The sequence below is a fragment of the Apaloderma vittatum genome, unplaced genomic scaffold, assembly GCF_000703405.1.
Source record: "Apaloderma vittatum isolate BGI_N311 unplaced genomic scaffold, ASM70340v1 scaffold30816, whole genome shotgun sequence".
Taxonomy (NCBI): Eukaryota; Metazoa; Chordata; class Aves; order Trogoniformes; family Trogonidae; genus Apaloderma; species Apaloderma vittatum.
In genome coordinates this window covers 48687-73612 of record NW_009723891.1, presented here as the reverse complement: position 1 = coordinate 73612, position 24926 = coordinate 48687, and the positions used below count along the sequence as shown (strand labels likewise).

Genomic DNA, 24926 nt, shown 5'->3' with positions numbered 1-24926 from the left:
AAAAGATGTAGGCATGACTAGTTAGCTATTAGATCAGGTTTTTTTCTTAGCATGGCCCTGTGTGACTGCCATAGCTGTTTTTCCCCAAATTCTTTGTGTGTTTTTGATAGAAACTTCACTGTAAGCCTTTTGGTCTTCGAACATTTGATTTCTGCAGCTGTGCATTTCGCTTGCTATATGTGTTAATGCTTTCAGATTATTGACTAGGAATATTTTCTGGGTGTTACTTCTTTGAATACATTGAAATGAAACTGAGCTGCTTTTGGAAACTGTAGTTGTTAGACCAATTGTTTTAATGTAACTGCTATCTTGCGTGACTTTCTTGACTACGCTTTTTCTTAGTATTCCTCACATAATTGGTTTCTGCAAACCTCGGCATTAATTTTGTTTTAATGCCAATGATGTGTTAGTCAATGAATATTAGTAAGATTCTTGATTTTTTTTTTTTGTCCTCCACCCCCTGCTTCAGCTGTCTTTAATGTGAACTATGAGCCTCATAATATATGAGCCAGACTCAGCTTGGATTTACTTTTTTTGCCTTAAGTCTTCCTAGTTATTTTACTTTGTGAAGAGATGAAAAATGATTGTATACTTTTTCTTCCTGTTTGTCATATAGGATATTACTCAAAATCACTCTTTTTATGTAAGATTCTTAGAGCAGATGGCTCTTAAAACCTTCTGTGTATGGCAGTCATGTTTGCTCTCATGTTAAGATTGGTTCGGTTTCTGCCAGCACTTGTTTTTGAAATAGTTGCTTTACTTGTCATACATTAAGCAGTTTAAAGCCTTTGAAAAAGTATTGGAGATGTATGTGTTATCTTGATCATAATGCTGTTTTATTCAAAGTGATATGGCAATAATTTATATTTTTGTGGCCATGGAGAATAAAGGATATAGACTGAGTGAAGTGTTCTATGTGTTTATATATTAAGGCTAAGATTTTGAAACTTCTAGCAATTTTTACATTTGCAGTCAAATGCTAGTGTAAGAAGTGATTTTTCAGATATTATCTTTAAAAGATCATGTGTAGGTTTATTTATTTTATTTTAAACATATTGATATACCTGTGCTTTCCTGTCCATCGGTGACATAAGAACCAGCTGTAACCTTTCTGGTATTTACATTGAGATCTAACTATTTCTACTTGTATTTTGTATCTCTGCATCTGAAGATTTCTAGTAAAATCTGTTACTGTTTCCAGAATGAATGTTAAGCATATGGAAGTTGGAAACCTCTTTGCAGTCCTCTTGGAGAGCTCTGACTGTCATGTTGCTGATGGAGAGGAAGGGAGAAGTTGCATTTTTGTTTTATGTCTGGCCTGTGCTGTTCCTCTTGTTTTCTGAAAGAATTCAATGTCTTCTGTTCGATATGAGATTAAAATAAAATACTGCTGGATTTGATTCACGAAAGAGTTCATTGTAGCATTGTATGTAAATAAAAACTGCTGCTTTAGCAAGCAGTCCCTCAGTCTATGTACTGTGCTTCAGAGAAATGCACAGTGGGCTGAAATGGAGGTACTTCTTCCAGTTGAAATGCTGTTTTAATTAGGTTCTATTAGAGCATCTTGGGACAGGTTTTTTTTCGTGTAGCTCTGTGTCTTTAGTATCTTAGCAATTGCTGTGTAGGCTGTACTGCACAATTGCTGGCGACAACCACTGAGCAATTCAGTGTTTTGAGGAAGTCGGCAAAGGTCAAAATAAATAGTTAGAGCAGCACCACTTTGAAGGAAGTTCCTCTTCAAGCTTGGTTTTGAAAACTTGTAACCTTTTTTTTAGGCAGCTGGCTCTTCCTTTAGAGTGCATCTAGATTTCCTGTAAGTTGGGCTGGGGAAAAATTGAACTGTTGTGAATCACTGTAGGTCAAAGTCCCTTGCATTTTCAGTGGCTAAAGGAGGCTCTAGTGAAGGCTTTGTTATAAAACACCTGCAGGGGCTGCTGTTTTTATCGAGTAACCAGTGAATCCGTTAGGCTGAATTGCCTTGTAACACTGATCAAGTAATAATGATCAATCCCAGTTGATCTCTTTATTCCTGTACCTGCAGTTTCCTCGACTGTCTGCTCAGAGCTCCCTTCTGCTCTAGTAGCACCACTCACTTTACTCCAGGACCCCTCTCAAACCGCAGCCTTGTCTCGGAGCTGGCAGTGAGGGCGCCAGGACGCTTGGCGTGGGGGTGACCTGAAGAGAAAGTGAGGAGGGAGAGCTGTCAACGTGAGGCCTTAGTGTAAGACATTGAGCAGCTGTGGGTAGATTCATGGGCGTAAGCTTTTTGCCGGTTTTCTGCACACTCACAGATGCTAGAGCATCTTTGGCGTCGCTGTGGATTAGAAATGTGGTGCCCTGCTCCTCTGTCGTGCCACTGGAGCGGTTAATGAGGGTGAGCCGTGAGCGGTCTGGAATGTTTACTCTGTACTGCTCCAGGCTCCTGTCAGTAAAGTAGTTGGCTGTTTCTATCTCTATTTTTCTACAGTTTCTGTGCTGTTATTAATTTAGCAAGATAGAAATAAAAGCTTATTTTAAAATATTTATTTTTGTAATGGAAAGTCTGAGCTGATCCTGTGGTGTTTCTGTACTGTGGAAAAGAGCTTTGAGGGTATGTCAGGACGTTTTCTGAGTCTTCTTTTTGCGTTAGCAGCATACTCACATGTTACTTCTTCTATAATGTTGTATTGCTGTTAATGTTTGTGTTGCTTCTGACAGCCTTGGGTGTTCTGGAGTAATAAATGTTACTATCGCATCATTCCTATGGTATATTTTATTTTTCTTTGTTCAGTGCAGCAGGTTTACTGAAAAAAGGTATTGAAAAAAGACAACTATTGCATCCTCTTCTTTTTGTCGTTACAGGTGGCGACAGACAAGGTTGCAGGAAAGCTGAGCTCTACTCTCTCATGGGTGAAGAACACGGTATCACACACTGTCAGTCAAATGGCCAGTCAGGTGGCAAGTCCATCTGCCTCATTGCACACTACATCCTCCTCTACAACTCTGTCTACACCTGCATTGTCACCATCCTCACCAACACAGCTGAGTCCAGACGACTTAGAATTACTTGCTAAACTTGAGGAACAGAACAGGTGAATGGAAAACTTTCTGGTCTTCAAAGTATAGTAATGAGACTGAAATTGGTTTATTGCAATTTTAGCACAGAGTGTGTTAAAGAGGGGAGGTAAGACTTCATGGCACAACTTTTTCAATTTCAAGGCCCCAAGGTTTAAGAACTTGTGTTCTTGTGCTTTGTTTTTCCAAGTTCTGTTTTTGTAAAACTCTAAAAGGTGTTTTTGTTTCTTGGGTTTACAGGAATGTTTATAGCTGCCTCTAATCTTAAGAAATTACACTGGAACTGTGAGATTTTTCAGTACTCAATTTAAAGTAAAGTATCTCAGGGATGTGACTTTTGTATAACCTTCTCACCTTTTTAGATCAAAACTGTAATTTTGAAAACTTGTTAGCTTTTTCAGACCTTAAAGATTTCTGAATTCTGTTTTCTCTTCCTGCCTGCACCCCCCATTTTTATCCAATGCCTGCTTTCTGCTACCTAACTTGCTGTGTTTAGAGATGGAACAGTGTTCAGCCATCTTCCTGCTGTTGTGTTAATGTTGGCAGATGCATAATGTCTTAATTTAATGAAAAATCAATTCCCAGTCAGTTCTTTCTGCTCATCCAGACTCTTTATTTTATTTTTCCAATAGTATGCAACCGTTTTCTTGGCAGCCTTTCCATGAGTGTATGTTTATCTGTACCATCTAGAGTTCAAGATGCAGCTTTCAGTTGGATCAGTTGCTCTTGATGTGCAGAGTGATTGCAAATTGGCAACCTCACCAAGAAATAAAAATGGACTGTATCATTTCTTAATGCTGAATTTCCAGAACCCATACTTATTTGCATTTGCAAGGCAGGACTTTACAAGAGGCCAGAGGACTTCAAAATTAGGTTATACTTGACAAGTGCATTTTGGTGGCTCATGAGAGGTTGACTGTAAAGGAGCTCCAGATGGGTTTTAGACTTAGTGGATAGCTGCAGGCCTTTGGTACCTACTGAAAATTGCTGCCTCTTGCGCTGTAGTGTTAGCTCAAGCTAGCTTCTGCTGCAGCCCCTGCTAACGTGCTGGACTTTGCACTGAGGTAGCTGAGGTTTTCTGTTTTCGTAGGGTTGGTACGGGGGTTTTTTCGTGAGTTTTTTTGCGAAGAGGAGAGGCTAATGCCGTTGTGTCACCTGGCATGTCTTCTCTCATGTTCCTATCCTGCAGCCTGACAGCAGTGCAAAATCTAGCTTACAGCAATGCAAAATCCAGTTTACAGGGAATTTCCTGTCTGTCTAGTACTTGATTGAGGATAGAAGGCAGCTTCTAGAATCACTTCATTCTCCTCTCCTTGTGCTTTATGAGATTGTATCTCCTTGGAAGGTGAAATATATGTAGTGCTTGCTGTGCAAATGAAAACATGAATTAGAGTGCTTTTAAGAAAGCTAATTTGCATTCAATCTGAGGCATTCTGCTCTGTTGACTAAGTGACTAACTTCTATCTGAAAAGCAGTAATACATGTTCTTTGGACTGCTTATCTGTGTTGGAGGGTAATGTCTTTACATCTAGAGTCATCTCATTAAGCCCTGCAGTCAGAGTAACTTGCTTGTTGCAAGAAGAATGTGAGCTCGCTGGGCTTTCTTTTTCAAGTCAGCTTTCTCTGTTTAGTAAATAAGCTAGTAAATCTTGTCTAGTTTTAATTAAGTTTAGCCAGACCTGTTACTCAATCCCACATTAGTCATGTGTGTGAATTCTAATTCGAGGTGATCCTATCAAGTGTACCTTTTCTTGTGAGGTGCTATGCTTCAATAGAGAAATTTGATTCTCTTATGCTGGGTGCGCTGTGGTTTCAGAACAGTTTGAATCTGCAGTTTAGCACAGTGGTATTTTGTTTACAAGGAATTGTGCTCTGAACACAGGGAACTATTCTTATTTCTTCTTACTGGAAGAATTGCTGGTGACAGATATTTTTACAGTTTTGGGGTTTTTTTTGTTGGCTTTATGTCAGTAAGGAGAATATGAATTGGTTAAACAGCTAGAGATGGAAAGAACTTGAATTGTATCAAGCCGCATCTTGTAGCGTTCTGTAATACAGTTATATTGAAAGTCACCTCAGAATAGTGAGGTAGCTCAGTCCAGAGTCCTGGTTCAGCTGTTTGGCATTAGTAAATCATTTATAAAGTTTTAGGTGAAAGAAAACAGTGACTAAACGCCTTAGAACTCACTCCTTACTGTAGAAAGAACTTCCTGTTTTCAAATCTAAGGACAATGAGTTTATCCAGGTAAGGTCAAATGAAAGAAACTTAGTGTAACTTCGATAGAAAGCTCTGAAAACTGAAAGTGACTAGTTAGAACCTTGATTTTATAATTGTAATGTTCATTCTGTGCTTGTTTTTCCTCTGCAGTTACTTGGATTTTGGTCTTTAGGCCCTGTTTTAGATTGAGAGGAGGAGTTCCAAACCGTAATTTTCTGTTATGGACCAGTATAGGCTGGGTGTATAAACATTATAAAAAGATTTTCTTGTTTTGAGGAAGAAGTAAGATTTTCTGCATTCCGTTAATATGGACTAAATTAAAATTGGTTTTGAAAAAGCTTGCTTGTGTTTTGGTCTTTTTGTTTGTTTCCTTTACCCTGAAGGTGTGACTATACCACTGTAGAGACTGTACTTGTTTTCTTCATGACTTTTTTCATGAACTTCTATAACACCAGTAGGTGAAAACTGGGAATGGGGGAGGCTGATAAAAATGTCTGTTGTAATAGAGAGCTTAAAAATTTTAAGTATACTGAGATTTTTGTACAATCTCAGATACATTATAACTCAGGTTATAATTTATTAAGTATCTAAAACCTAACCTGACCTTGCTGAAGTTGTGGGGGAGATTAGCTTTGATGCAGGTGCATTAAGAAATCATTCAGCCAGATCACTCTGATTTAACGTGTGTTGAAATTCTTGGAAGCTAAAGCATAAATGAATCCTGTGTTATGGCAAAATGTGTTTTCAAGTTAATCTAAATACTTGCTCTTACCTAACACATGATCTAAGAAATTCCCCCTGCTTCTGGGACTAGCTGAGAACAAAGCATGTCTTCTTCCCCAGAATCCATAGCTCCTTGAAAAACTGATGGCCATAGCAACCAGCTAACAGGGACGTCAGCAACCTGTCCAGCACTTTGCACATCTTTACCTTGATACCTGGAGGTTCTTGTGTCTCAGTTCCGTATTTTAATCACACATACAGTAGCTATACTGTCCATTTTTGTTGTCTGGTCCTTATTCTTTAGGGATGAGGGTTTTCACGTGCATTTATAAAACACCATGTTGATTGGTGGACAATTGTCAGCAAGTGTCAGATGTTTTAAAATTGTTTCGGGTTTTAATTATTCTGTCTATATTTACACTGTCAATAAAAAAGTGTAATTAGGTAGATTTTTCAGGAGACTAATATTTTTCTTTAAGATTACTGTCTTTAACATTTGACACCATCACTGAGGATATGTAACTTCCTTTTGTTCTCTGTGACAGTGCAATGCATAACAGCTGTGGGGGTATTGTTGCTAGGAACAAAGACCTCTTGCTGGTACTTTGGCTCAAAACAAAACTTACGCTTTTTCACTGGTAGGGCTATTAATCTCCAGTTGATGAATGTGTAAGGGAGTTGGACTTGCAATGCTTCTGTACTTTCTCTAATTTGATGTCTTTATGTATTAAGATATAGTTCGTGAGACCAAGAAATGCTTTTCTTAGTCTCACTTAATGATGTCGATGCACAATGAGATATTTTTGTTTCTTAAAATTCTGCAGTGCCGTCTGTTCTCTCTGCAGAATTACTTGAGATCTCAAACCATAACATTGACCAGTTTTCTTTTTCAAATGTAGTACAAATGGATGTTGGAGAAAATGTTCCACTGAACCTCTGGGTGCACTCTTTGTGAAGAGGCTGAAAGAACTGAGTTAGACAAACAATTAATAGCGTGGTCCTGTGATTAGAAGTTGTTAAATTTGGGGTTTGTGTGCTTTCTTTGCAGACTGTTGGAAACGGATAGCAAATCCTTGCGATCAGTAAATGGGTCAAGAAGAAATAGTGGATCTTCTCTGGTGTCTAGTTCATCAGCTTCTAGCAATCTCAGCCATCTTGAAGAAGACTCATGGATCCTGTGGGGGAGGATTGTGAATGAATGGGAAGATGTACGGAAAAAGAAAGAAAAGCAAGTTAAGGTAGTAGTCAGACACTATTTTTTAGGATATATTTGTAATGGGATATAAGTAATACTGTTTTATCTTCTGGTATGTGACAGAAGTGTCCAGCTGAATCTATTCCATCCCTAAGCCTTAGTGCTTCCCATGTAACTGTTACTGTACTTGGGTAACAGTTTTGCCTGGCAAATGTTTCTTATTGAAAACCAGATGCATTTACTACAGCTTGAATACTAAAGCTTTTAGTCCATCTCTAATGAGACATTCCCATGAATACAGGGAAGATTCGCTTCCTGTTCCCAAAATGGTGTTACTGAAAACCCACTTAAGGGCGTCTGATAGCTGGATGCTATGATTATTTTCCAACTGAGCAGCTAACTTTTAAAAATATTCTTATTAGAAGAGCCGATAATTCTGCTGTATGAGGCTCTGATAAGTTTAAGTTTTTGTTAATGCCAAATGTTTTTACCCCAGGGATGACCTTAAGCAGAAAAGCACATAGTTTCTAAATTTGGGGTAGATTGGATAAACTTTGACCAGCACGTGTCCAGTCTGGGGTAGTTGTGGGCATGTACAGAAATGGAATTCAATTACATGTTAAATTCAAACTAAAAAGCATCTAGGGCAGTGGAATGTATATATTTCAGAGGCAGCAAGTGCAGCAGCATGGGATTTTTTGTTCGTAAGCAAGTCTGTTGTGCTTTTGTTCTTTATTGGCTCTAGTCTGTAGTTTTATGTCTGGAATACAAATTTCAAGGTCTTTTGAGCAGTTTGAAATGTGTGTATGTGAATAGGTTGTGGGAAGGCAGAAAAATGGGCTAAAGTAAAGTATCTTTTAAGTGAAGCAATTGTGAAGAGAGAATATGACTTGAGAGAGGAAACAAGGGAAGAAAATTAATTCAAGGTTTTCTGCTTGCGTAGGGAAAACAGTTTCTGGAAAGGTGTTCCAAAAAGGCCATGAACAGAAGGCCACGTGAACCTGGCAAGAAAAAGGAGAAATGAGGTGGAAATAAGTAGATCTGGGTGGGTGGAATTAGTTTGAACATCTTAAAGCATCACGATATCACTTTTTGGGGGAGGGAAGTATTTAACCGATTTTGGTAAATATTATGTTGCTGGTGAGATTTCCTTTGCTAGGTAAATAATTATCAGTATTTTTTTGTTTTTGCTTTGTTTGTGGAAAGTCAGCCTAGCGTGTCATTCTGCATTTATGATGGAATACCAGAACATCCATACCTATTTCCCAATTGTGCCAGTAGGTATGACTTTAGGAGCATAGGTATCTTTTTGTCTTGGCTGTAAAAACAGGTCTTAAGCTATTAGATATCTGGCAAGTATTTTAAATTTTAGGCATAGATGTATATTTGTTCCTGCATAGGTGATATGTTCCATCCTTACCTCTCTTGATTCACTTCAAAACTCATTTCCTGTTTATTCTGAAGGGTGGCTTAAGTCCTGCTTTCAGTGTGTGTAACACTATGTGGAATTGCATCGTTTTAGTGCTGCTTAGTAGGTGTGCTTTCTTGCTCTTCCTTTAGGAATGTTGGAGGAATTAACCCTGTTACTGTGTCAAGCAGGCGCATGGTGACTTAAAGCAAGAAACCACTTGCTAACGCTTCATTATTAGTAGGCCTTGAGACTTTAGATGACTGATCTACAAATGGATAGTGAGTTGTTAACAAGTGACAGCTGCAGACAGATGTGGGAGGCTGATGTGTTAGCATTGTTGTCTTGGAGTTTTAGGAAGTACCACAGGATGCCGTAGTTGGGACAGACAGAGTGGCATTACTAGGATGGTTCTGAGGAAGGCAGAAGATCTTAGGGATATTAAAAAATTGACGTCAGTGATGCAAAACTCCTGTAGTAGAGTTCAAGATTAACAAAAACAAAGCTTGAAAGCAAAAGTCTCTTTAAAAGTTATCATTGTTGCATTAATTAATCTTAACATTTGATGTAGGAGAAGTATTTGGAACAAACAAGAAAAAAGCAGCTTTGTGGAATAGGAGACTGATCTGGCTTCAGAATAAATATTAGTGAAAGAAATTATCAGGAAACAGAATATGTGATAACAGTTCTTAAGGAACAAAAAAAAAATTAAAGGAGCCCTCTTCCCTTGAGGAGTTAATCTTCTGGGTCAGACTGATCCTAGTTGCAGTAGGTACCACTAAGACACTCTGTCAGCTTCCTGAATCACGCTTATTTCTCAGTTTTCAGATCAAGCAACAAGACTACTTTCTGCTTACGCTTTCTGAAAAGGCAGTTATTGGGTTCTTAGATCTATTGATCTGGAAAGGTTTGAATTTTATAATGCCAAGCTGATTTTTTTTTTTCCCCACTCCCAGGGAAGATAAAGTAAATTTTATTAATTTGGTAAATGCAAACAATGTTTCCTTGGTACAGTGTCTTAAGCTACATTTAAATGCTTTCTTAAAAGAGAACTTGGAAATACTGGCACACCAGAGAAATCAGACACAACTTAAGTTTGGTAAATGACTTCTGATAGTCATACTGTTCTTATTTGAATTGCTTGAATATTTGGGTTTTTTTAAGTGGCTTACTATGAATGTGGGACTACTGTCATTAGCTAGTTTAAAATGATTCACTCTCCTGTTGTTAGGTAACAATATATCATGCTAAAATTGAGATTTACACATGATGAACTGTATGATTGGTTTGTGACGCCATGTAAACATTTTCTGAAGTTGAGAAAATTTCTTGAAGCTTTCTTCTCTAGGCTTATGTTTATATTTGCAGGGCATATAAATGAATTTGTCTTTTTTGTGCTTTAGGAGCTTGTTCGAAAAGGGATACCTCATCATTTCAGAGCAATTGTTTGGCAACTTCTATGCAGTGCTCAAAGCATGCCAATTAAAGATCAGTATTCCGAGCTTTTGAAAATGACATCTCCTTGTGAGAAATTAATAAGAAGGGACATTGCTAGAACATATCCTGAACATGATTTTTTTAAAGAAAAAGACAGCCTTGGGCAGGAGGTCTTGTTCAATGTAATGAAGGTAAGTCAGTATTTCAGCCCTTGAAAATACGTTAGCAAGAATATACACAAATGTTTGGAAAATAATTTGCCTTGTATATAGTGAATTTACATCAGTTTCATGTGTTTAATTGTTTTTAAACTTACTTTACTTGACACTGGAATGGTTTAACAAAATTACATTGCAGTTTCAAAGATAACTTTTCAGTATGGCATTCCTGTAGTTAATGGTTTTACTCAGTAAGTTGGGTTTTTTTAATCTCTTAGAAAGTTTGCTTTAAAACGGTCACATGCTACCTGCTAATAGTATAATGGAATAAAGTGTGCCATGAAGTAAAGTAAACATCATTGGCCAAGACAAGAACATTGTAGATCAGAACTAGCATTCAGTTTTCACTTGTTTCTGGACCTGCAAGTGGTAGGAGCAAACAGTAGGTACAAGCCAATGGGCAGTTGCTGCAGTGCCCAAGCACAAAATGAGAATGCCACCCCAAAAGGAAGTTTGCATTGTTCATTGTACTAGAGCTTAAATTTTGAAAGACAGACTTTGCCATGCAACATAGTTTCAACAGAAAGGATGGTAGGTTTCCGAATCATAGTGATCCCTATAACTCTGACATGGAGATGCAACATGCATGGAGATCTGTAAATAAAACTGCAGCACACAATTTTTCTGAAAAAACTGTTGTTTCTGTCTAGTCTATCTCCTATAAAAGTAGTAACCTTGTGCGGTTTGTGTGCCAGCTGTCTCTTATCTTTTTGGCAGATTCTTGTAGTTGAAAACTTTATATGTTATTTTTAGGTATGCCTTAGTTTTGTAGGCTATCAGAAAGCAGAGTTTGTAGTGCTTTGTAGCAGCAGGGTAGCAACTAGAATATAACTAAAACTTCTGAACAGAATGTTTGTCCTTGCTGGATTTGGGAGAGGAAGAGTAAGTTATTAGCAAAATAATAGCAAGAACTATGATTACCTTTTATTGATAATGAAGTTTTAATTGTTGAGAGTCTTAAAACTTTATTTCCCAGGCTTATTCTTTGGTGGATCGTGAGGTTGGATACTGTCAAGGAAGTGCTTTTATAGTTGGATTACTGCTTATGCAGGTAAACACGATATTAAAAATACGTGAATCTTTTCAGTCCCTCCTAGAATGCATATATATTGTGGGGGTTTACTGAGAATTTTTACAATAGTTTTCCTTCATCGTTTTGTTACGATGGAATTTTCAAGGGCAGCTGTTTATTCTGCAAATCAAATGGGTTTTATTTTCTGTGGTTCTATGTGCTATGAAGACAGTATCTTTGAGTGGGAAAATACCTTAGCTCTGAGAAATAAGTGTAAGACTACAGACTTGCAGGCTGTTTTGGGGAATGTTGTATCAACTATTAACAAACTTCTCGTTTCAATTCTATTACACAGAATCTCCTCAGAGTCCAAATGGAACTTCACAGTTGATCTGATAATCTTAAACCTGCCTTTGTAATACACCTTTTGGTTTATTACAAAGTAGAGTATATTATAAGAAACTTGCAGAACTCCATTTCAGTTTAAAAGTCACTTGATAGAATTCAATATATACAAAAGTTCATTAGAGCAATTGGTTATAAATACCTTAAAAAAACAACCACCAACCAAACACCACCACCACCCCCCCCAAAATACCCTGAAACAAACCCAAACCGCCATGTGTACACACAACCCCCCCCAAAGTCTTCCCAGATATTTGCTATGATATATCTTTACATGGGTCTAGAGTTTTTACTGTGCTTTTTTATTTTTAATGTAGATGCCAGAAGAAGAGGCATTCTGTGTGTTTGTTAAATTAATGCAAGATTACAGACTAAGAGAACTCTTTAAACCAAGCATGGCTGAACTGGGCCTCTGTATGTACCAGTTTGAATGCATGATACAGGTATATACAAAATCTATCAAACTTTCTCTTCAGTAACTATTTGTAAGGAACTTGGGAATTGCAGTTCAAGAGCAGGCACGTCTGTTGGCTAATAGGCTGGTCTCCTGGCAGTAGCTGGTTTCAGAACTTCAGAAGTAAATGCACACGGCTCTGTGGTCTCCTTTAACCTTGGCAGATGGTGATGGGCTTTAAACACTGAAGCATGAGGATTTGTGTTGCTACAGCGTAAGGATATGAATGTCTCTTTGGACTGAAGATTCTGAAAGTCAGTGTCTTTGTAGTCCATTTATAGCTATTTTAGAAGGTGGAGACTGGGAGATACTCTTATGTAGAATTAAAATCACGTTCAGATTTGGGACACAGAACGCTTTCTTTCTGGTCAGAAAGGTGGAGACAAATAGGTTTGTGTTTTGTGATACAGTTCCTAACATGATGATCAGGGGTGGGTTGTTACTTAGCACATGAGACAGGTCTCTGGCTGTACCCTAAATCTTTCCAGATCTTTTTCTGTAGCCTACTCTGGATGTGATTTAGGGATTTACAAGCTTGTGACTTCCTATTAAAATCAGGAAGATTGTTTTGTTTTGGTTTTTTAAGTTATCTGTGCTTTGCAGGGTAGAAGTGCTGCAGTGCATTCTATACTGGGACTTCTGTTACATTGTTCTTCATAATGATGAGTAATATCTTTGCAGTCCAGTGTTACAAAGCTGGTGTCTGTACTAAACATGAATCATTTTCTTTTATTCAAAATCTGTCACAAACATGGATACACTAAAACTTCCAGCAGACGCTTAACACATGTATTTTTTTGTCTGCCTTTTCCAGGAGCATCTTCCAGAGCTTTATGTGCACTTTCAGTCTCAAAGTTTCCACACTTCTATGTATGCGTCATCATGGTTTTTAACTATATTCCTTACAACTTTTCCACTACCGATTGCAACAAGAGTATTTGATATCTTTATGTCTGAGGTAAGTATTCAATACTCATATGTTCTATTTCAAGAGTAGCTGTTGAAAGCAGTTATTTAGGTAGTGGTTTCAATCCCATTTTGATGGGCAAACCTGTCACTTCTGGCTGCAATGCAGTAGCTACTGCAGTAGCACTGGGACATCAGGTTCTCCGTATTTAAGCAAGTTTGGGGCAGAAGTACCTGTGCTTTCAGGACGAAGTTACTGTGGGGATACACAGGTTAAGAAGAGGCAGTTTTGGCATCTTTTATTGTACAGATGACAAACAGTAGCCAAAGAAGTTTCTGGAATTACTGTCACTGTCACAAAGACACTAGAATTGTGCTTAAGACTAGAGCTTTGTGTGGTTGTAACTGGTAACAAACCAAAACTTATCATACATTTATGCTCTTTCTCTGCCGTTGTCTTTTAGAAAATAGTAAGTTAAAGGTGCATCCTTTCAGCTTACACTCAAGGATGTCAAAGAATAGTATATATGAGTGAGACATTCCCTTTTGTCGGTTTTAAATAGTTGAACTGCATTGTACTGAAATCAAAATGGCTTTTTCTGAGAAGTACCTGTTTGGGGTTTTTGTACTACATAAATATAAAATGTTTGATAAAGCTGACACAGAGAACATCTGTCACTCAGGAGTTTTTACCTCAGCACTAGACTCTCTGAGGGAGAGTGTCTGGCATCAGGACAGACAGACAGCCTACTTGTCTTTGAGACAAGATAAGAAATGCAGAATAAATTTGAGAGATTTTTCGATATCCCTTTTGCTTGTTTGAGAAAGTGGGTGAGATTTCAAACATTAGCAGATAATAGAATCACTCTGCACTGTTGATAATGCTATGAATAATTGTTGGATATTTCTTAACTTTGTTTTTAGGGTTTAGAGATAGTATTTCGAGTAGGTTTAGCAGTACTTCAGATGAACCAAGCAGAATTACTGCAACTTGACATGGAAGGAATGTTACAGGTAAATTAAGGTTATAATAATTGTAAGAGATATCTGAAATGTGTAATGTGTGTGTGTCTTTCTTTGCAGCTATTAATGATATGTAATCTTGTGCTCTGATTGCTTTTAGCACTTTCAAAAGGTCATTCCACATCAGTTTGACAGTGGTCCAGACAAATTAATTCAAGCATCTTACCAAGTCAAATACAATGCAAAAAAGATGAAAAAGTAGGTATAACGTTTTGAAAAAATAGATTACACTGTTGCTAAGAGCTACTGTTTGTTTATCTTTAAAACTAGTTATTCAATATTTCATTTTGAATTTTCCATCTTTACTTTTTTGGTGGTTTATACTTCAAACAGTTAAAACTGAAATTCTGTCTGCAAGAAAATACTTCTAAAGCAGTGTTTGCTGTTTTTTTTTTTCAGAAATACAGTAAAACTTAGTCTCTTTTATCAAAACAACCTAAAAAGCTTTTGAAGAATGCTGCAAGTTATGGGGACTTAAAAACATTTCTGTAAAGAGGATCTGAATAGAAAAAGCAGTGTGGGGGTGGTTTTTTGGGGAAGAGGGTTGTTGTGGGGTTTTTTTTGAGGGTGAATAAGGGAGAGGAGGCTAAACTTTATGATCTGACCTAAATTCCCAGGAACTGGAAGAGTATTCACAGTGCTAAAAGGTCCATGTATGGTGAAGATTAGTGCTGTTTAAAATATAATTTGATGAAACTTTCTAATACCATTGATAATTGTAAAGTAACTTTCATTTGGGGTTTGAAACCCTGAGCATAATACTTCTTTTTTTTCTTTAAAGTTAGTTGCATGTCTTCCCTCTTCGACCTTTGGTAAACTATGTTTTGATAAGCCAAGCTACACATACTCTACTTTTCCAGGGTTAAGTTTGGTGATTTTTTTTGAGTTGGTTGTAATGTACGTTCTCTGTTGCACTGCAGATTCTGCTAGGGTCTTTCAAGTTGTATTTGCCAATCCTTCTGTCAGCGGTCTGTGGTCAGTGAGGTAGAGTGAGCATTCTTCAATAGAACGGAAATAGTAACAAAGCTTTCAGAAAAAAAAATTTTCTCTGAACAGCAGAGAAAAACATTCCAAGTCTAGACCTCCTTGGTTGCCTTCTGTAGAGGCATTGTTTGTTTTTTCCTTGTTGCCACCTTTTCCAGTTGAGACAATTTTGTAGTTTGTGGAGAGGGGCCAGAATTGTTTCATATGTGTAAGATACTTGTCTCAAATTTCTTTGCATCTTTCTGTCTTTCAGGCTCTCCAAGCCCTGTTGTTTTTTTTGTTGTGTTTTTGTGTGTTGGTTTTTTTTTTTCTGAATCTATTGAATTGATTATGCATTATTAGATTGAGTATTACAGAGTAGCTCCAAATCCCTGTAAATGTACACAGGCAAGCATCTGCTCTACAGAGTGCTGATTCAGAGTCTGTTTGTATCTATAGAAGTCTCTGTATTTAAATTTAATGTCCAGTCTAAATATTTGTAGGAGTGCCTTTCAAGTGGTCACTTAGTGGAAATATCAATAATCTGTATCTCTGTTGTACTGTTGTTTGTTAGGTATTGCCACCACCAAGTAAGTTATCTGCAGTTTTCTAATTATCATTTGCTATTTATGATTTTTAGGTTAGAAAAGGAATACACTACAATAAAGACAAAAGAAATGGAAGAACAAGTTGAAATTAAAGTAAGAGAGCCTCAACAAATTTATGGATTATTTTAATTCCTAGATGCGATGTTGTATGTTTGATCTATCTATGTAGCAGGACATGTAATTGAGGTCCCCAAATTCTTTCAGCTGTTGTGTTTGGGATGTCTGTTCAAATGTGAAATTATTGAGACTTCTGGTGGATATTTAAAGAAAAATGTTTGGAGACCTGTTGTACTTAATTTACATTATTTTCTGCTGACTGAAGCCTGATATATCAGACCTTCTAAATATCACAGAATCATAGGATGTTAGAGGTTGGAAGGGACCTCTGGAGATCATCTAGTCCAACCCTCCTGCCAGAGCAGATTCACCTAGAGCGGGCTGCACGGGATGGCATCCAGGCAGGTTTCAAATGTCTCCAGAAATGAAGGCTCTACTACCTCTCTGGGCAGCCTGTTCCAGTGCTCTGCTCCCCTCAGAGTAAAGAAGTTCCTCCTCATGTTCAGACAGAACTTCCTACAGTCAAGTTTGTGCTGACTACCTCTTGTCCTCTCACTGGGCACCAATGAAAAAAGGCTGGCCCTGTCCTCCTGACACCCTCCCCTTCAGTCTTCTCCAGACTAAGAAGCCCCAAGTCCTTCAGCTTTTCCTCATAAAAGAGATGTTCTAGTGCCCTAATCAGCTTTGTAGCCCTTTTCTCTACCCTGTCCAGCAGTTTCCTGCCCTTCTTGAACCAGGGAGCTCAGAACAGCACATAGCATCCCAGATATACTCAAATATCACAGAATCACAGAATGTCAGGGGTTGGAAGGGACCTCGAAAGATCATCTAGTCCAACCTCCCTGCCAGAGCAGGATCACCTAGAGGAAGTCAAACAGGAACACGTCCAGGTGGGGTTTGAATGTCTTCAGAGAAGGAGACTCCACAGTATGGTGATTTAGGTGTAGGATTTGTGCACAGGAGGTTTGTAAGATACGTGTTAAGACAGAGTTTATCAGAATGCACTTGAGTGGTTTATCATTGATTTTGAGATCTTGGTTTTTCTCATGCATTGGGCCCAAGATTGAGTGTCTTCTGTCTGCAGTCACTTTTTCTTTTGGATCTTCTGCAATTGTTACATTATGTTAAAAAAAAAAAAGAAAAGACCTTGCAAGTGCAATTTTTTAGATTTTACTAACTGATCTGCTTCTTATGTGTACTTAATCACTGCATCTTTTTGCCTTTGTGACATAAATAGGATTTTGCTGCTTTTTTTCCCCCTTTTTCACTTTTTCCCCCCCCCACAGCATGGTGATTGGATTTGCTTCCTTGTGTCATATTTTTATCCAGCTCCATGAGAAAAGGCAGTGGGAGAAATTATGGGCAAATGTAGTATATAAAGTTTAGTAGAGGGAGTAAGGTGCAGCTTTCCTTCCTGTGCACTGCTAGTCATTTTGCCTTTTCAATATCAGTTTCTGAGGCATTGGTTCTTCAGAAAAATTTGGTGATGTGCACCTGGGAGCACAAGGGTGTTCCAGGCTTTTTCAAGCAGCTTGTTGTTGTCGTGGCAGGCAGTGAGGCAGTCAGCAGCATTAGAACTTGCTGTAATGGTGTCTCAAATCAGAAGATTTGCAAGACTCAAATGACAGCGCTCTGCAGAATAGGACAGAATAAAATAATTTGAAAGACAACTGTAACTTCATTTTCTAACAATTTCAAATCCTTTGCTGCTTTCACTCTCTTCTGCCCCACAAAAACCCTGCCATCAAACACCCTGAAAACAAACAAGCAAACAGAAAACCCCATCCCAATGAAACAACCCAAAGCTGTCTGTTTCTAGGCCCTGCCTTGGGACCTTATATAAACCATTTCTGACTTACTCCCTTCTGCTAAGAAGCTCTGCTATTTTAGTGAGATGGTAAAAGAGGCAGATTGAGTCTGCCTCTTACCCAAGCAGTATGTATTCATATTGATGTGAATATGTATGTGAATATGAATATGTGTTCATATTGATGTGACGAGATAAAAGTGTTGTTAGTTTGCTTGGCTATTATCAGATTTAAAATTGAGAAATACAATTCTGATCTGTTTGCCTTACAGAGACTGCGGACTGAAAATAGACTCCTAAAACAGCGCATTGAAACGTTAGAAAAAGTAAGTATGTTGGTGATTAGATTCACTATGTTAAAATTTATATTTTAGTTGATGGTAAAATTATTATATGAAATGGAAACCTCAGAATTATAGCTTACTGGTTTTACTGCGAATCTGTGGTATTTACTAACAGTGCTTAGCCAAATAGCATGGCAGTAATAAAGCAGTTAGGGTCAGTGTTTTTACATGTTTAAGGATGTTGTGTTTGGCTTTGAGTGAATATGAAATCAAACATTTTGACATACCCAACTTTTGTTGTACTGTTTTCTTTCTGAATTAGAAGCATCTGTTCAAAGTCTGGAAGACCACGTGAAATAGTGGACTGCTTGAGTGGAAAAGAGGTGGTTGTGAGAGAACCCTCGGTTTTGACAATCTGAAGTTGCTGGGGGTTTTTACGTAGGAGCAAAATGACAGACCCACCAAAGACCAAAGAGAGATAGAGATGAAAGCAGATTACTTCATCGCTAGCCAGTACAGCAGTAGAGGGTGTTGTTGCAGCATTCACATTCGGTACAGGAAGTTTGCTGCCATTAGTTTGTTTTACACACTTTTGATTTTTTTGTAGTAATTTTGGGTACATGGGTGGGAAGAGAATATTTAAGGTTCATTTCTCACAGATTTAGTCTGGAGTAGTTTTGATAGGCTTCTTTGTAATGGGATATAACTCCAAAAGTATGCGTAGTCACTGTGGATACGTTGCCATCGGGCAGGCGTTGTTCTCCAGTGGCCTTTCCTATATTGTGGTATCGCGCCTTCGTGTAGCGGATGGCGTCTGAGCTGGTCTGCTCTCACATGAGAACGTTCTTGTCCATCTTAACCATGAGTAGCAACTGCCTTTCAGGAAATGAAATGGAATGCTCTTGTGAGTTGTTTACTGCTGTTCGTGTTTCACAGGGAAGAAAATGGTGAAGATTCCTTTTAGAGGGACAAAATTGAAAGATGTCACACTTCACATGTTAAATACATTAGTTTCATGGAATAACAGTCTATCTATGTCAAATTCTAATTAATTGATTTCTGAATTTAGTTTGGAAAAATGCAAATAATGAAGATATATTATGAAAGATGTGATAAAAAATACAATTTTATAAACACCTTTGTTTCTAATATTGAAGCGTAGATAAAATTAACTGGAAAGAGCAGACTCTTTAAGAAATTTGAAGCTATAATGAATCACTTCAATGTTCTTGGCTAATATAGAATAGTAAATATCCCTGTTTTGTACTTAACTTGCAGAGGTCTGAAATCAGACTTTTTTAAATTAGGAAGTCCATGATGAACTGCCAGACACTAGTGATTTTGCAAGTTGTGTACTTGAAATTTCAGAATTCACTTTCAGAATATCACATTCTGACTGGAATGAGAACGTTTCAAAGTGGGAAGATATTATCTATGAATAAGAATTTCTGAAGATCAGTGTCATCACAGCATCTGAAAAACGGATCGTAAAGTGTGAATAAACACATTTAGTTCTTCCATTGGAAACTCTTTTTTATTTTAAAATACTTTTTTCTCATCTTCACCTATATGATTTAGTTGTGATTCCCTTACTGTACTTTAATGACAAACATCTTACCCTAACTTCGAAGTAATAGCTTTCATCAAGCAGTTTGGACTTTACTTGTAATAGAGGTTCCAAGGACAAAGATGGTCTGTGAGTAATGTGCTAGAATCTGCAAAAATAGAGTGATTGCAAGGGCGATAGAGTAGAAATTAATTAAATGTGCAGCTGGGGAGGAAGAATGTAGTGCTTGTCAGTGCATAAATGAAAATTTTTTCTTGCAAAACTTTGGCAAGGGAAGAGAATCTACCAACTGCTCAATTGAGTTACTGCAAGAGTTCACTAAGACAAATTATTAGCTGTCATAGTTGAAATTTTCTACTCGTGTCTGTCAGTTTGCATCATTTAACTTTCCTGCCTCATCTTTTTGGAAGCGTTAGTTCTGCATGAATGCCTTGGCGCTTAGTGGAGTTTCCTTTGTGCTCAAATTGTGCCTGCCTTTTATGTTGTGGATGGACCGTAGACCATGTCCTGCATCTATCTACTAGATTTTATGAGTTAATATATCAGTAACTTTTGTTAATTAGGGAAGCAAGCCATCCAGATAAAAATAACCAGTATTCTGCAGATGAATTTTAAGTGTTACAGAAATCTGGCTTTGAGACCTTCTTGTATCAAAGATGGGCTATGTTAAATCTGCTGCGGAAAAGGCTGCTTCCTGGGACTTTCAGGCTAAGTTGCCCTAATTTATATGAAGATTTGTTAATTTTGCAAAAAGAGTTTGTACAGAAAATGGGTAGAATTTGGGCATTTTTTTTCTCTCCGCTCTTCTCTTTTTTGTCCCTATTATCATCCCTTTGTTTTTTCTTGTCCTTATTCCTTTCTGAATTTTTCCTTTGTAGGAAAGTGCTTCCTTGGCAGATAGATTGATACAGGTATAGTCTTTTACTGTATGAACTCCCTTCCTACTCTCAAAATACCCCAAACTGCTTTAATGCATGCGTATTTGCATGCTGTACTCTATACCTGCTTCGCTGATTTGGAATAAATAGAGAGCTAATCTCTTGCTAGAAACTTGTTTAATTTAATTTACTAAATATATAAACCAAATACCTGCACGTTATAATAATTGTCCTAACCTAGTGTAATTTTTTGGTACGAATTCCTATGAGAAATGGATTCTGTGACACTGTATTAACACTGAAATTGAATATTGTGAACTTAAATCTATGCATGTACGACTGAGTAATATTGCATGAAAGGAATTTTATTGAATGCAAGTACACAATTGTGCTTGCTAAATGGATGCTGGACTTTTTAATAAACTACTAAAGCAGCTGTTTGGTACTACCTTGTCCTAAAATTTCTGCCAATTGTACTCTATGCTGTTTGCAAAACCAATCTGATGAGATAAGCAGCTAAGCATCACAAAGACAATCTTTCTTGGATTTGTCCTCAATTGCTTAAAAAATAAATTATGTCCTAAGGGACAAGTGACAAGGGCCCAGGAGGCTGAGGAAAACTACCTCATAAAACGGGAGCTGGCCACCATCAAACAGCAGAGTGATGAGGCCAATACTAAGCTGGAGCAAGCTGAGAATACCATCAGGGAGCTCCAACAGCAGCAGCAATGGGTAAGCACTCTGGCAGCACATCATCTCATCTTTTTCACTCGTGTTTTATTTTTCCTCATCATGACATGGTCTCTGTGCTGTCCTTGTGAATGCTTGTTCATTGTGATTTGCATTCTTAAAATTACAGATTGGACAGAGTGATATTTTGGGCTGTTCTTACTGATAGATGAGATTCATAACCTTGAATAGATGTAAGCTGTTAGTTGAAAAACATCCCCAAAATGTGACAAAATATGCTGAGACAAAAACTCAACAACCCCAAACCACACCACTACCAATGAAATACTAACAAAAAACCACACACAAAACCTTTGGTAGGTCCTAGTCCTAAGAATCTAGCTGTTGCAAATTGTGTCACTCCGAATACTCAAGTCTGAGAGTTGTTTCACAATGCCTTTACCTAGCTTCTTATTTAAGTCAGTCTCTTCCATGTTAACATTTCTTCTGCATACCTTTTTTTTTAACTTTTTCCCCCTAGTATGCTTAAATTTGCTGCTTGCAAAGGTAGAAGAGTATTATTGCTGAGTTTGGAGCTACAGGACTTTACCAAAAGGTGTGGGTTTATATTCACACAGAATAGGAAAATAACTTTTAGCAGCTGTATGTAGTACTGTGTGTGTATATATTGTGTGCTTTAGGTAGTATAATGTGCAAGATTTCAAACTATTGCTGTGAAACTTTCTGTAAGCCACTTAGAGAGTCTTCTCTTGAGAGAAGGAGGGAAGCAGTGTTGGCAGTCTTCACTTGCTGAATGAACTGTGCAGTAGCAATGCTGATGCAAATACGCTCATGTTAATTTAAGTAGTATCCAAGTACTTGTGTGAAGCCCTGGCAATTTCAGGTGCATGAAGTACAACTCTTTAGAACTACAGCATGCTGCAGCTGCTTACCAAGGTCCCTTACAGGCAATATAGCAATTTGTTGTACACATCTACCATGAAAGCTCTGCAGCTACTTGCACCTTGTCTTGGATGGTGGAGATGAAATTTATCATTAGACTGAAAAGAAATAAATGCAACATTATAGAACTAGTCTATTATATCTGTTTAATGCATTTCAGTATAAAAAAGGTACATCTTTTAGAATAGTTGCAAGGAGTTAATGAGCTGTTACTCATCGAAAAGCAGCAATTTCTTTAGGGGGTAAAAAAACCCTGAAGAAATTATGATGAGGAAGATGGAGATGTTCTAGCGATGCTTTCCAAAATATAGGTTTGTTGTAATCTTACAGGTGAAAAGAAAATGAGAAATGTTTACAGCCTTGGGTGGCCAGCTGTTTACTATCTAGTGACAGCAGCACATGTGCTTTTGGAATGTTTTTGGAGGTGTCCATGTTACCTAGATGTACTGAATTCGAAGTTAAGAGACTAAAATGCTGCATTTATCTGTTAGTTGATTGATGGGTAATACAACTTCTAAAGCTAATGCTTTTAATTATACTGGGGACCTTATTAAGCAGCAGTGGTGGGGAAGCCTGGCAGGTTGGCTAGACATGGGAACTGGTCCTGAGCAAAACTAGTGAACTGTGGAATGCACTATTGATGGGATTGGAGCTGAGAGGGCAGAAGATTGGACAGGTACTGTGGGAATGGACAGTAAATAAAATGTGAGAATGGGCAGTTAAAATTCGAGAGCTACACTTCCTACCCTGCACGCTTGCAGCCTTATTTTCCTCCACTTAAGTGTGAACGTGAGTAAAGGAAATAGTCTGACCGTGTGTGGAACTGAGGCTGTAAATCCATGTGGTTACGGACGGATTTGTGCCCAGTAGCTGACTAATCTTGAAGCGTAAGGAATAGCGCTGTGGCTGTGAGGACTGGCTGAATTAACTTAGACCAGTGGTGAAAATGTTGAGGTGGTTTCGGTGAGTGCTTCCTGGGTCCTGCTGAGCCAGTGGGGGCTGGCACTGAGCAGCTCAGGCCTTGGAATCGGAGCCGCGAATGTCAGCACTGAGGTCGCTGCCAGCCGGGACTCCGAGAGCCTGTCACATTTCAGCTTTTCACTTCGGAGTGCGCCGTTAAATCTTTTTGCTGCTTCCCAGTGCCAGTAATTTTGCTTTTGGTCATACTCCTTTTGGCCACACTCTTGTTCTATATTGTATTACAAATATTTGTTTTAATGTTGGTTTTTTTCTTCCAATTATTTCAGTCTTTTGTGTATGATTAGCAAAAATGATTACAGAGTAGACTTATAAATGGCTACATGATTTATCTGTACTTATTTAAATGTACAGCATCTATCCTACATATTTTATAATCTACATTATTTCCAATCTTGAGTTGTCTGTTTCACAGTGATAGAAACTGTGAACTTTGGTTGTGAATTTTTGAATAGGAGTGTATGAAAAGAACTGCCTAAGGCTACTTGTGGCTGACTCTATGGGATTAAGAAAAACAAAACACAACCCACTTGTAAATCATGAGGCATGAGAAATAAAAGTAGGAGGTTTTTTGTTTGTTTTTTTGTTGGTAGCAATAATATTATCTAAACCTTAGTATTTCTAAGAAGGGATAACATACCCTTTGTAGAAAGGATATTCATTCCTATTTAAATATTGTCTGAGTTTATTCTATTTATTCTGTGAGATTTGATAGCACAGGTTGGATGGCTTAAAGGTAAGTATTCAAAGTGCTTACAGGATGTGTGTGTGTGAAGTTCTGTAGTGCAGCACTTCCTTGTAAGGCTGAATATAGAGATGGGTAGTGGAGTCTTTGTTTTACTGAAGTCCGACACCAGAAGCCCAGATTACACACAACTGTAACTTTTCCCGTGCCAGAATATTTATAGGGAGTTTTTAGTTGAACCAGAAGAACTTTAGTGCAAGGTGTTGAGTCTCATTACAGAGATTTTTCTTACCGTTGTTTCTTAGTGAAAGGAAGTTCTGCTATAGTACTTCTCCCAGATTACCTGCAAATAGTACTAATAATCATTTAATAGATCACATATTAAATGTCATCAAATATATTCTACATATTTCTGAATATATTTAAGGGGAATAGGAAGTTAAAAAATAATAAGGTTTGAGATGGAGACTTCACATCTTACTTTTGATGCAAACTTTTACATGTTTAGTAGAGAGCAACTCTGTCAGTGTAAAGTTTTTAAAGTCACTGTATATAACCTGTACTTCTTTTTTTGATAACTAGAAAAGATAATTGTAAAGCTAACAATATTCTGAAATGCTCTTGGAGTTCAGTGCCTTCAGCTACCTAAACGTTTGCCTGAATGGTACTGATCTGTTTTTTGGCATGTCTAATCTTTAAATATAGAAACTTGCCCAAGGCCTCTAGATGTGTGGTGAGTAACCAAAAGATTAAGAGGAAGGTGGTTTCTTCCTCATTCTGCTAGTAAATCAAGAACTGCATAGAGGAAGTTGTGCTTGACTTCAGCGAAATAGAGGTTTTCTTTTGAGGCATGCTAAGAGTGATGATATTTGAGGAGTTAGGGGTAAGGGTAATTAGCCTGTTTTAATTTATTCCTGATAATTATGTGAAGTCTTTTTTTTTTTTAGTATTTTTTTTTTCCTCTGATGTTTTTATTCTGTTATTCCTAAAGGAAAAATGTAGCTTCTGCTGAATGTATAAAACCGAATAATCTAATGATTTCTGTCGGTTAAGTATATTTCCAGAACACAAATCACAGTCTCTCCCAGTGATACTCTAATTTTTAGTGATTACCCAGTTCATCAGTCTGAATGTTTGAAAACTGAATATGAGAAATGAAAGGCAGTTCAAGCTCAAATTGCTTCACATCTTATTTTTAAGGCTCTTCAAGTGTATTACGTGAAGATAGAATTTTAACTGACTAAACATTCAGATGGAAGGATATGCATTTTGCAATAAGGTAACTTACAGGAATGTATTTGGTTATTGTTACAGCAACTGCATAATGCGTAGTTTCTTTTCTGGAACTCATGTTAAAGTGACTGAAGACCATAACAGTTGATAAGGGAGTATGTGCTTGTAAATGGGTGTGGCA

The 24926-nt window shown here is 37.6% G+C and overlaps 1 protein-coding gene across 2 annotated transcripts in view; it reads left to right on the top strand.

Annotated features, from left to right (window-relative positions):
- Positions 1 to 1352: 1352 nt before the first annotated feature.
- EVI5 (ecotropic viral integration site 5) overlaps positions 1353 to 24926 on the top strand; it is a 66818-nt gene continuing 43244 nt past the window's right edge. Inside the window, exons 1-12 of one of the 2 annotated variants that reach the window (XM_009872283.1) lie at positions 2840 to 3071; positions 7044 to 7233; positions 10002 to 10226; positions 11230 to 11304; positions 11988 to 12113; positions 12939 to 13082; positions 13955 to 14044; positions 14154 to 14251; positions 15657 to 15717; positions 17761 to 17814; positions 20218 to 20250; positions 20803 to 20949. In XM_009872283.1, the coding sequence (XP_009870585.1) occupies positions 2923 to 3071; positions 7044 to 7233; positions 10002 to 10226; positions 11230 to 11304; positions 11988 to 12113; positions 12939 to 13082; positions 13955 to 14044; positions 14154 to 14251; positions 15657 to 15717; positions 17761 to 17814; positions 20218 to 20250; positions 20803 to 20949 (1392 nt within the window). In that variant the 5' untranslated portion in view covers positions 2840 to 2922. Of the gene's footprint in view, positions 1362 to 2839; positions 3072 to 7043; positions 7234 to 10001; positions 10227 to 11229; positions 11305 to 11987; positions 12114 to 12938; positions 13083 to 13954; positions 14045 to 14153; positions 14252 to 15656; positions 15718 to 17760; positions 17815 to 20217; positions 20251 to 20802; positions 20950 to 24926 lie in introns of those variants that run through there. The other variant, XM_009872284.1, reaches the window with a different exon arrangement.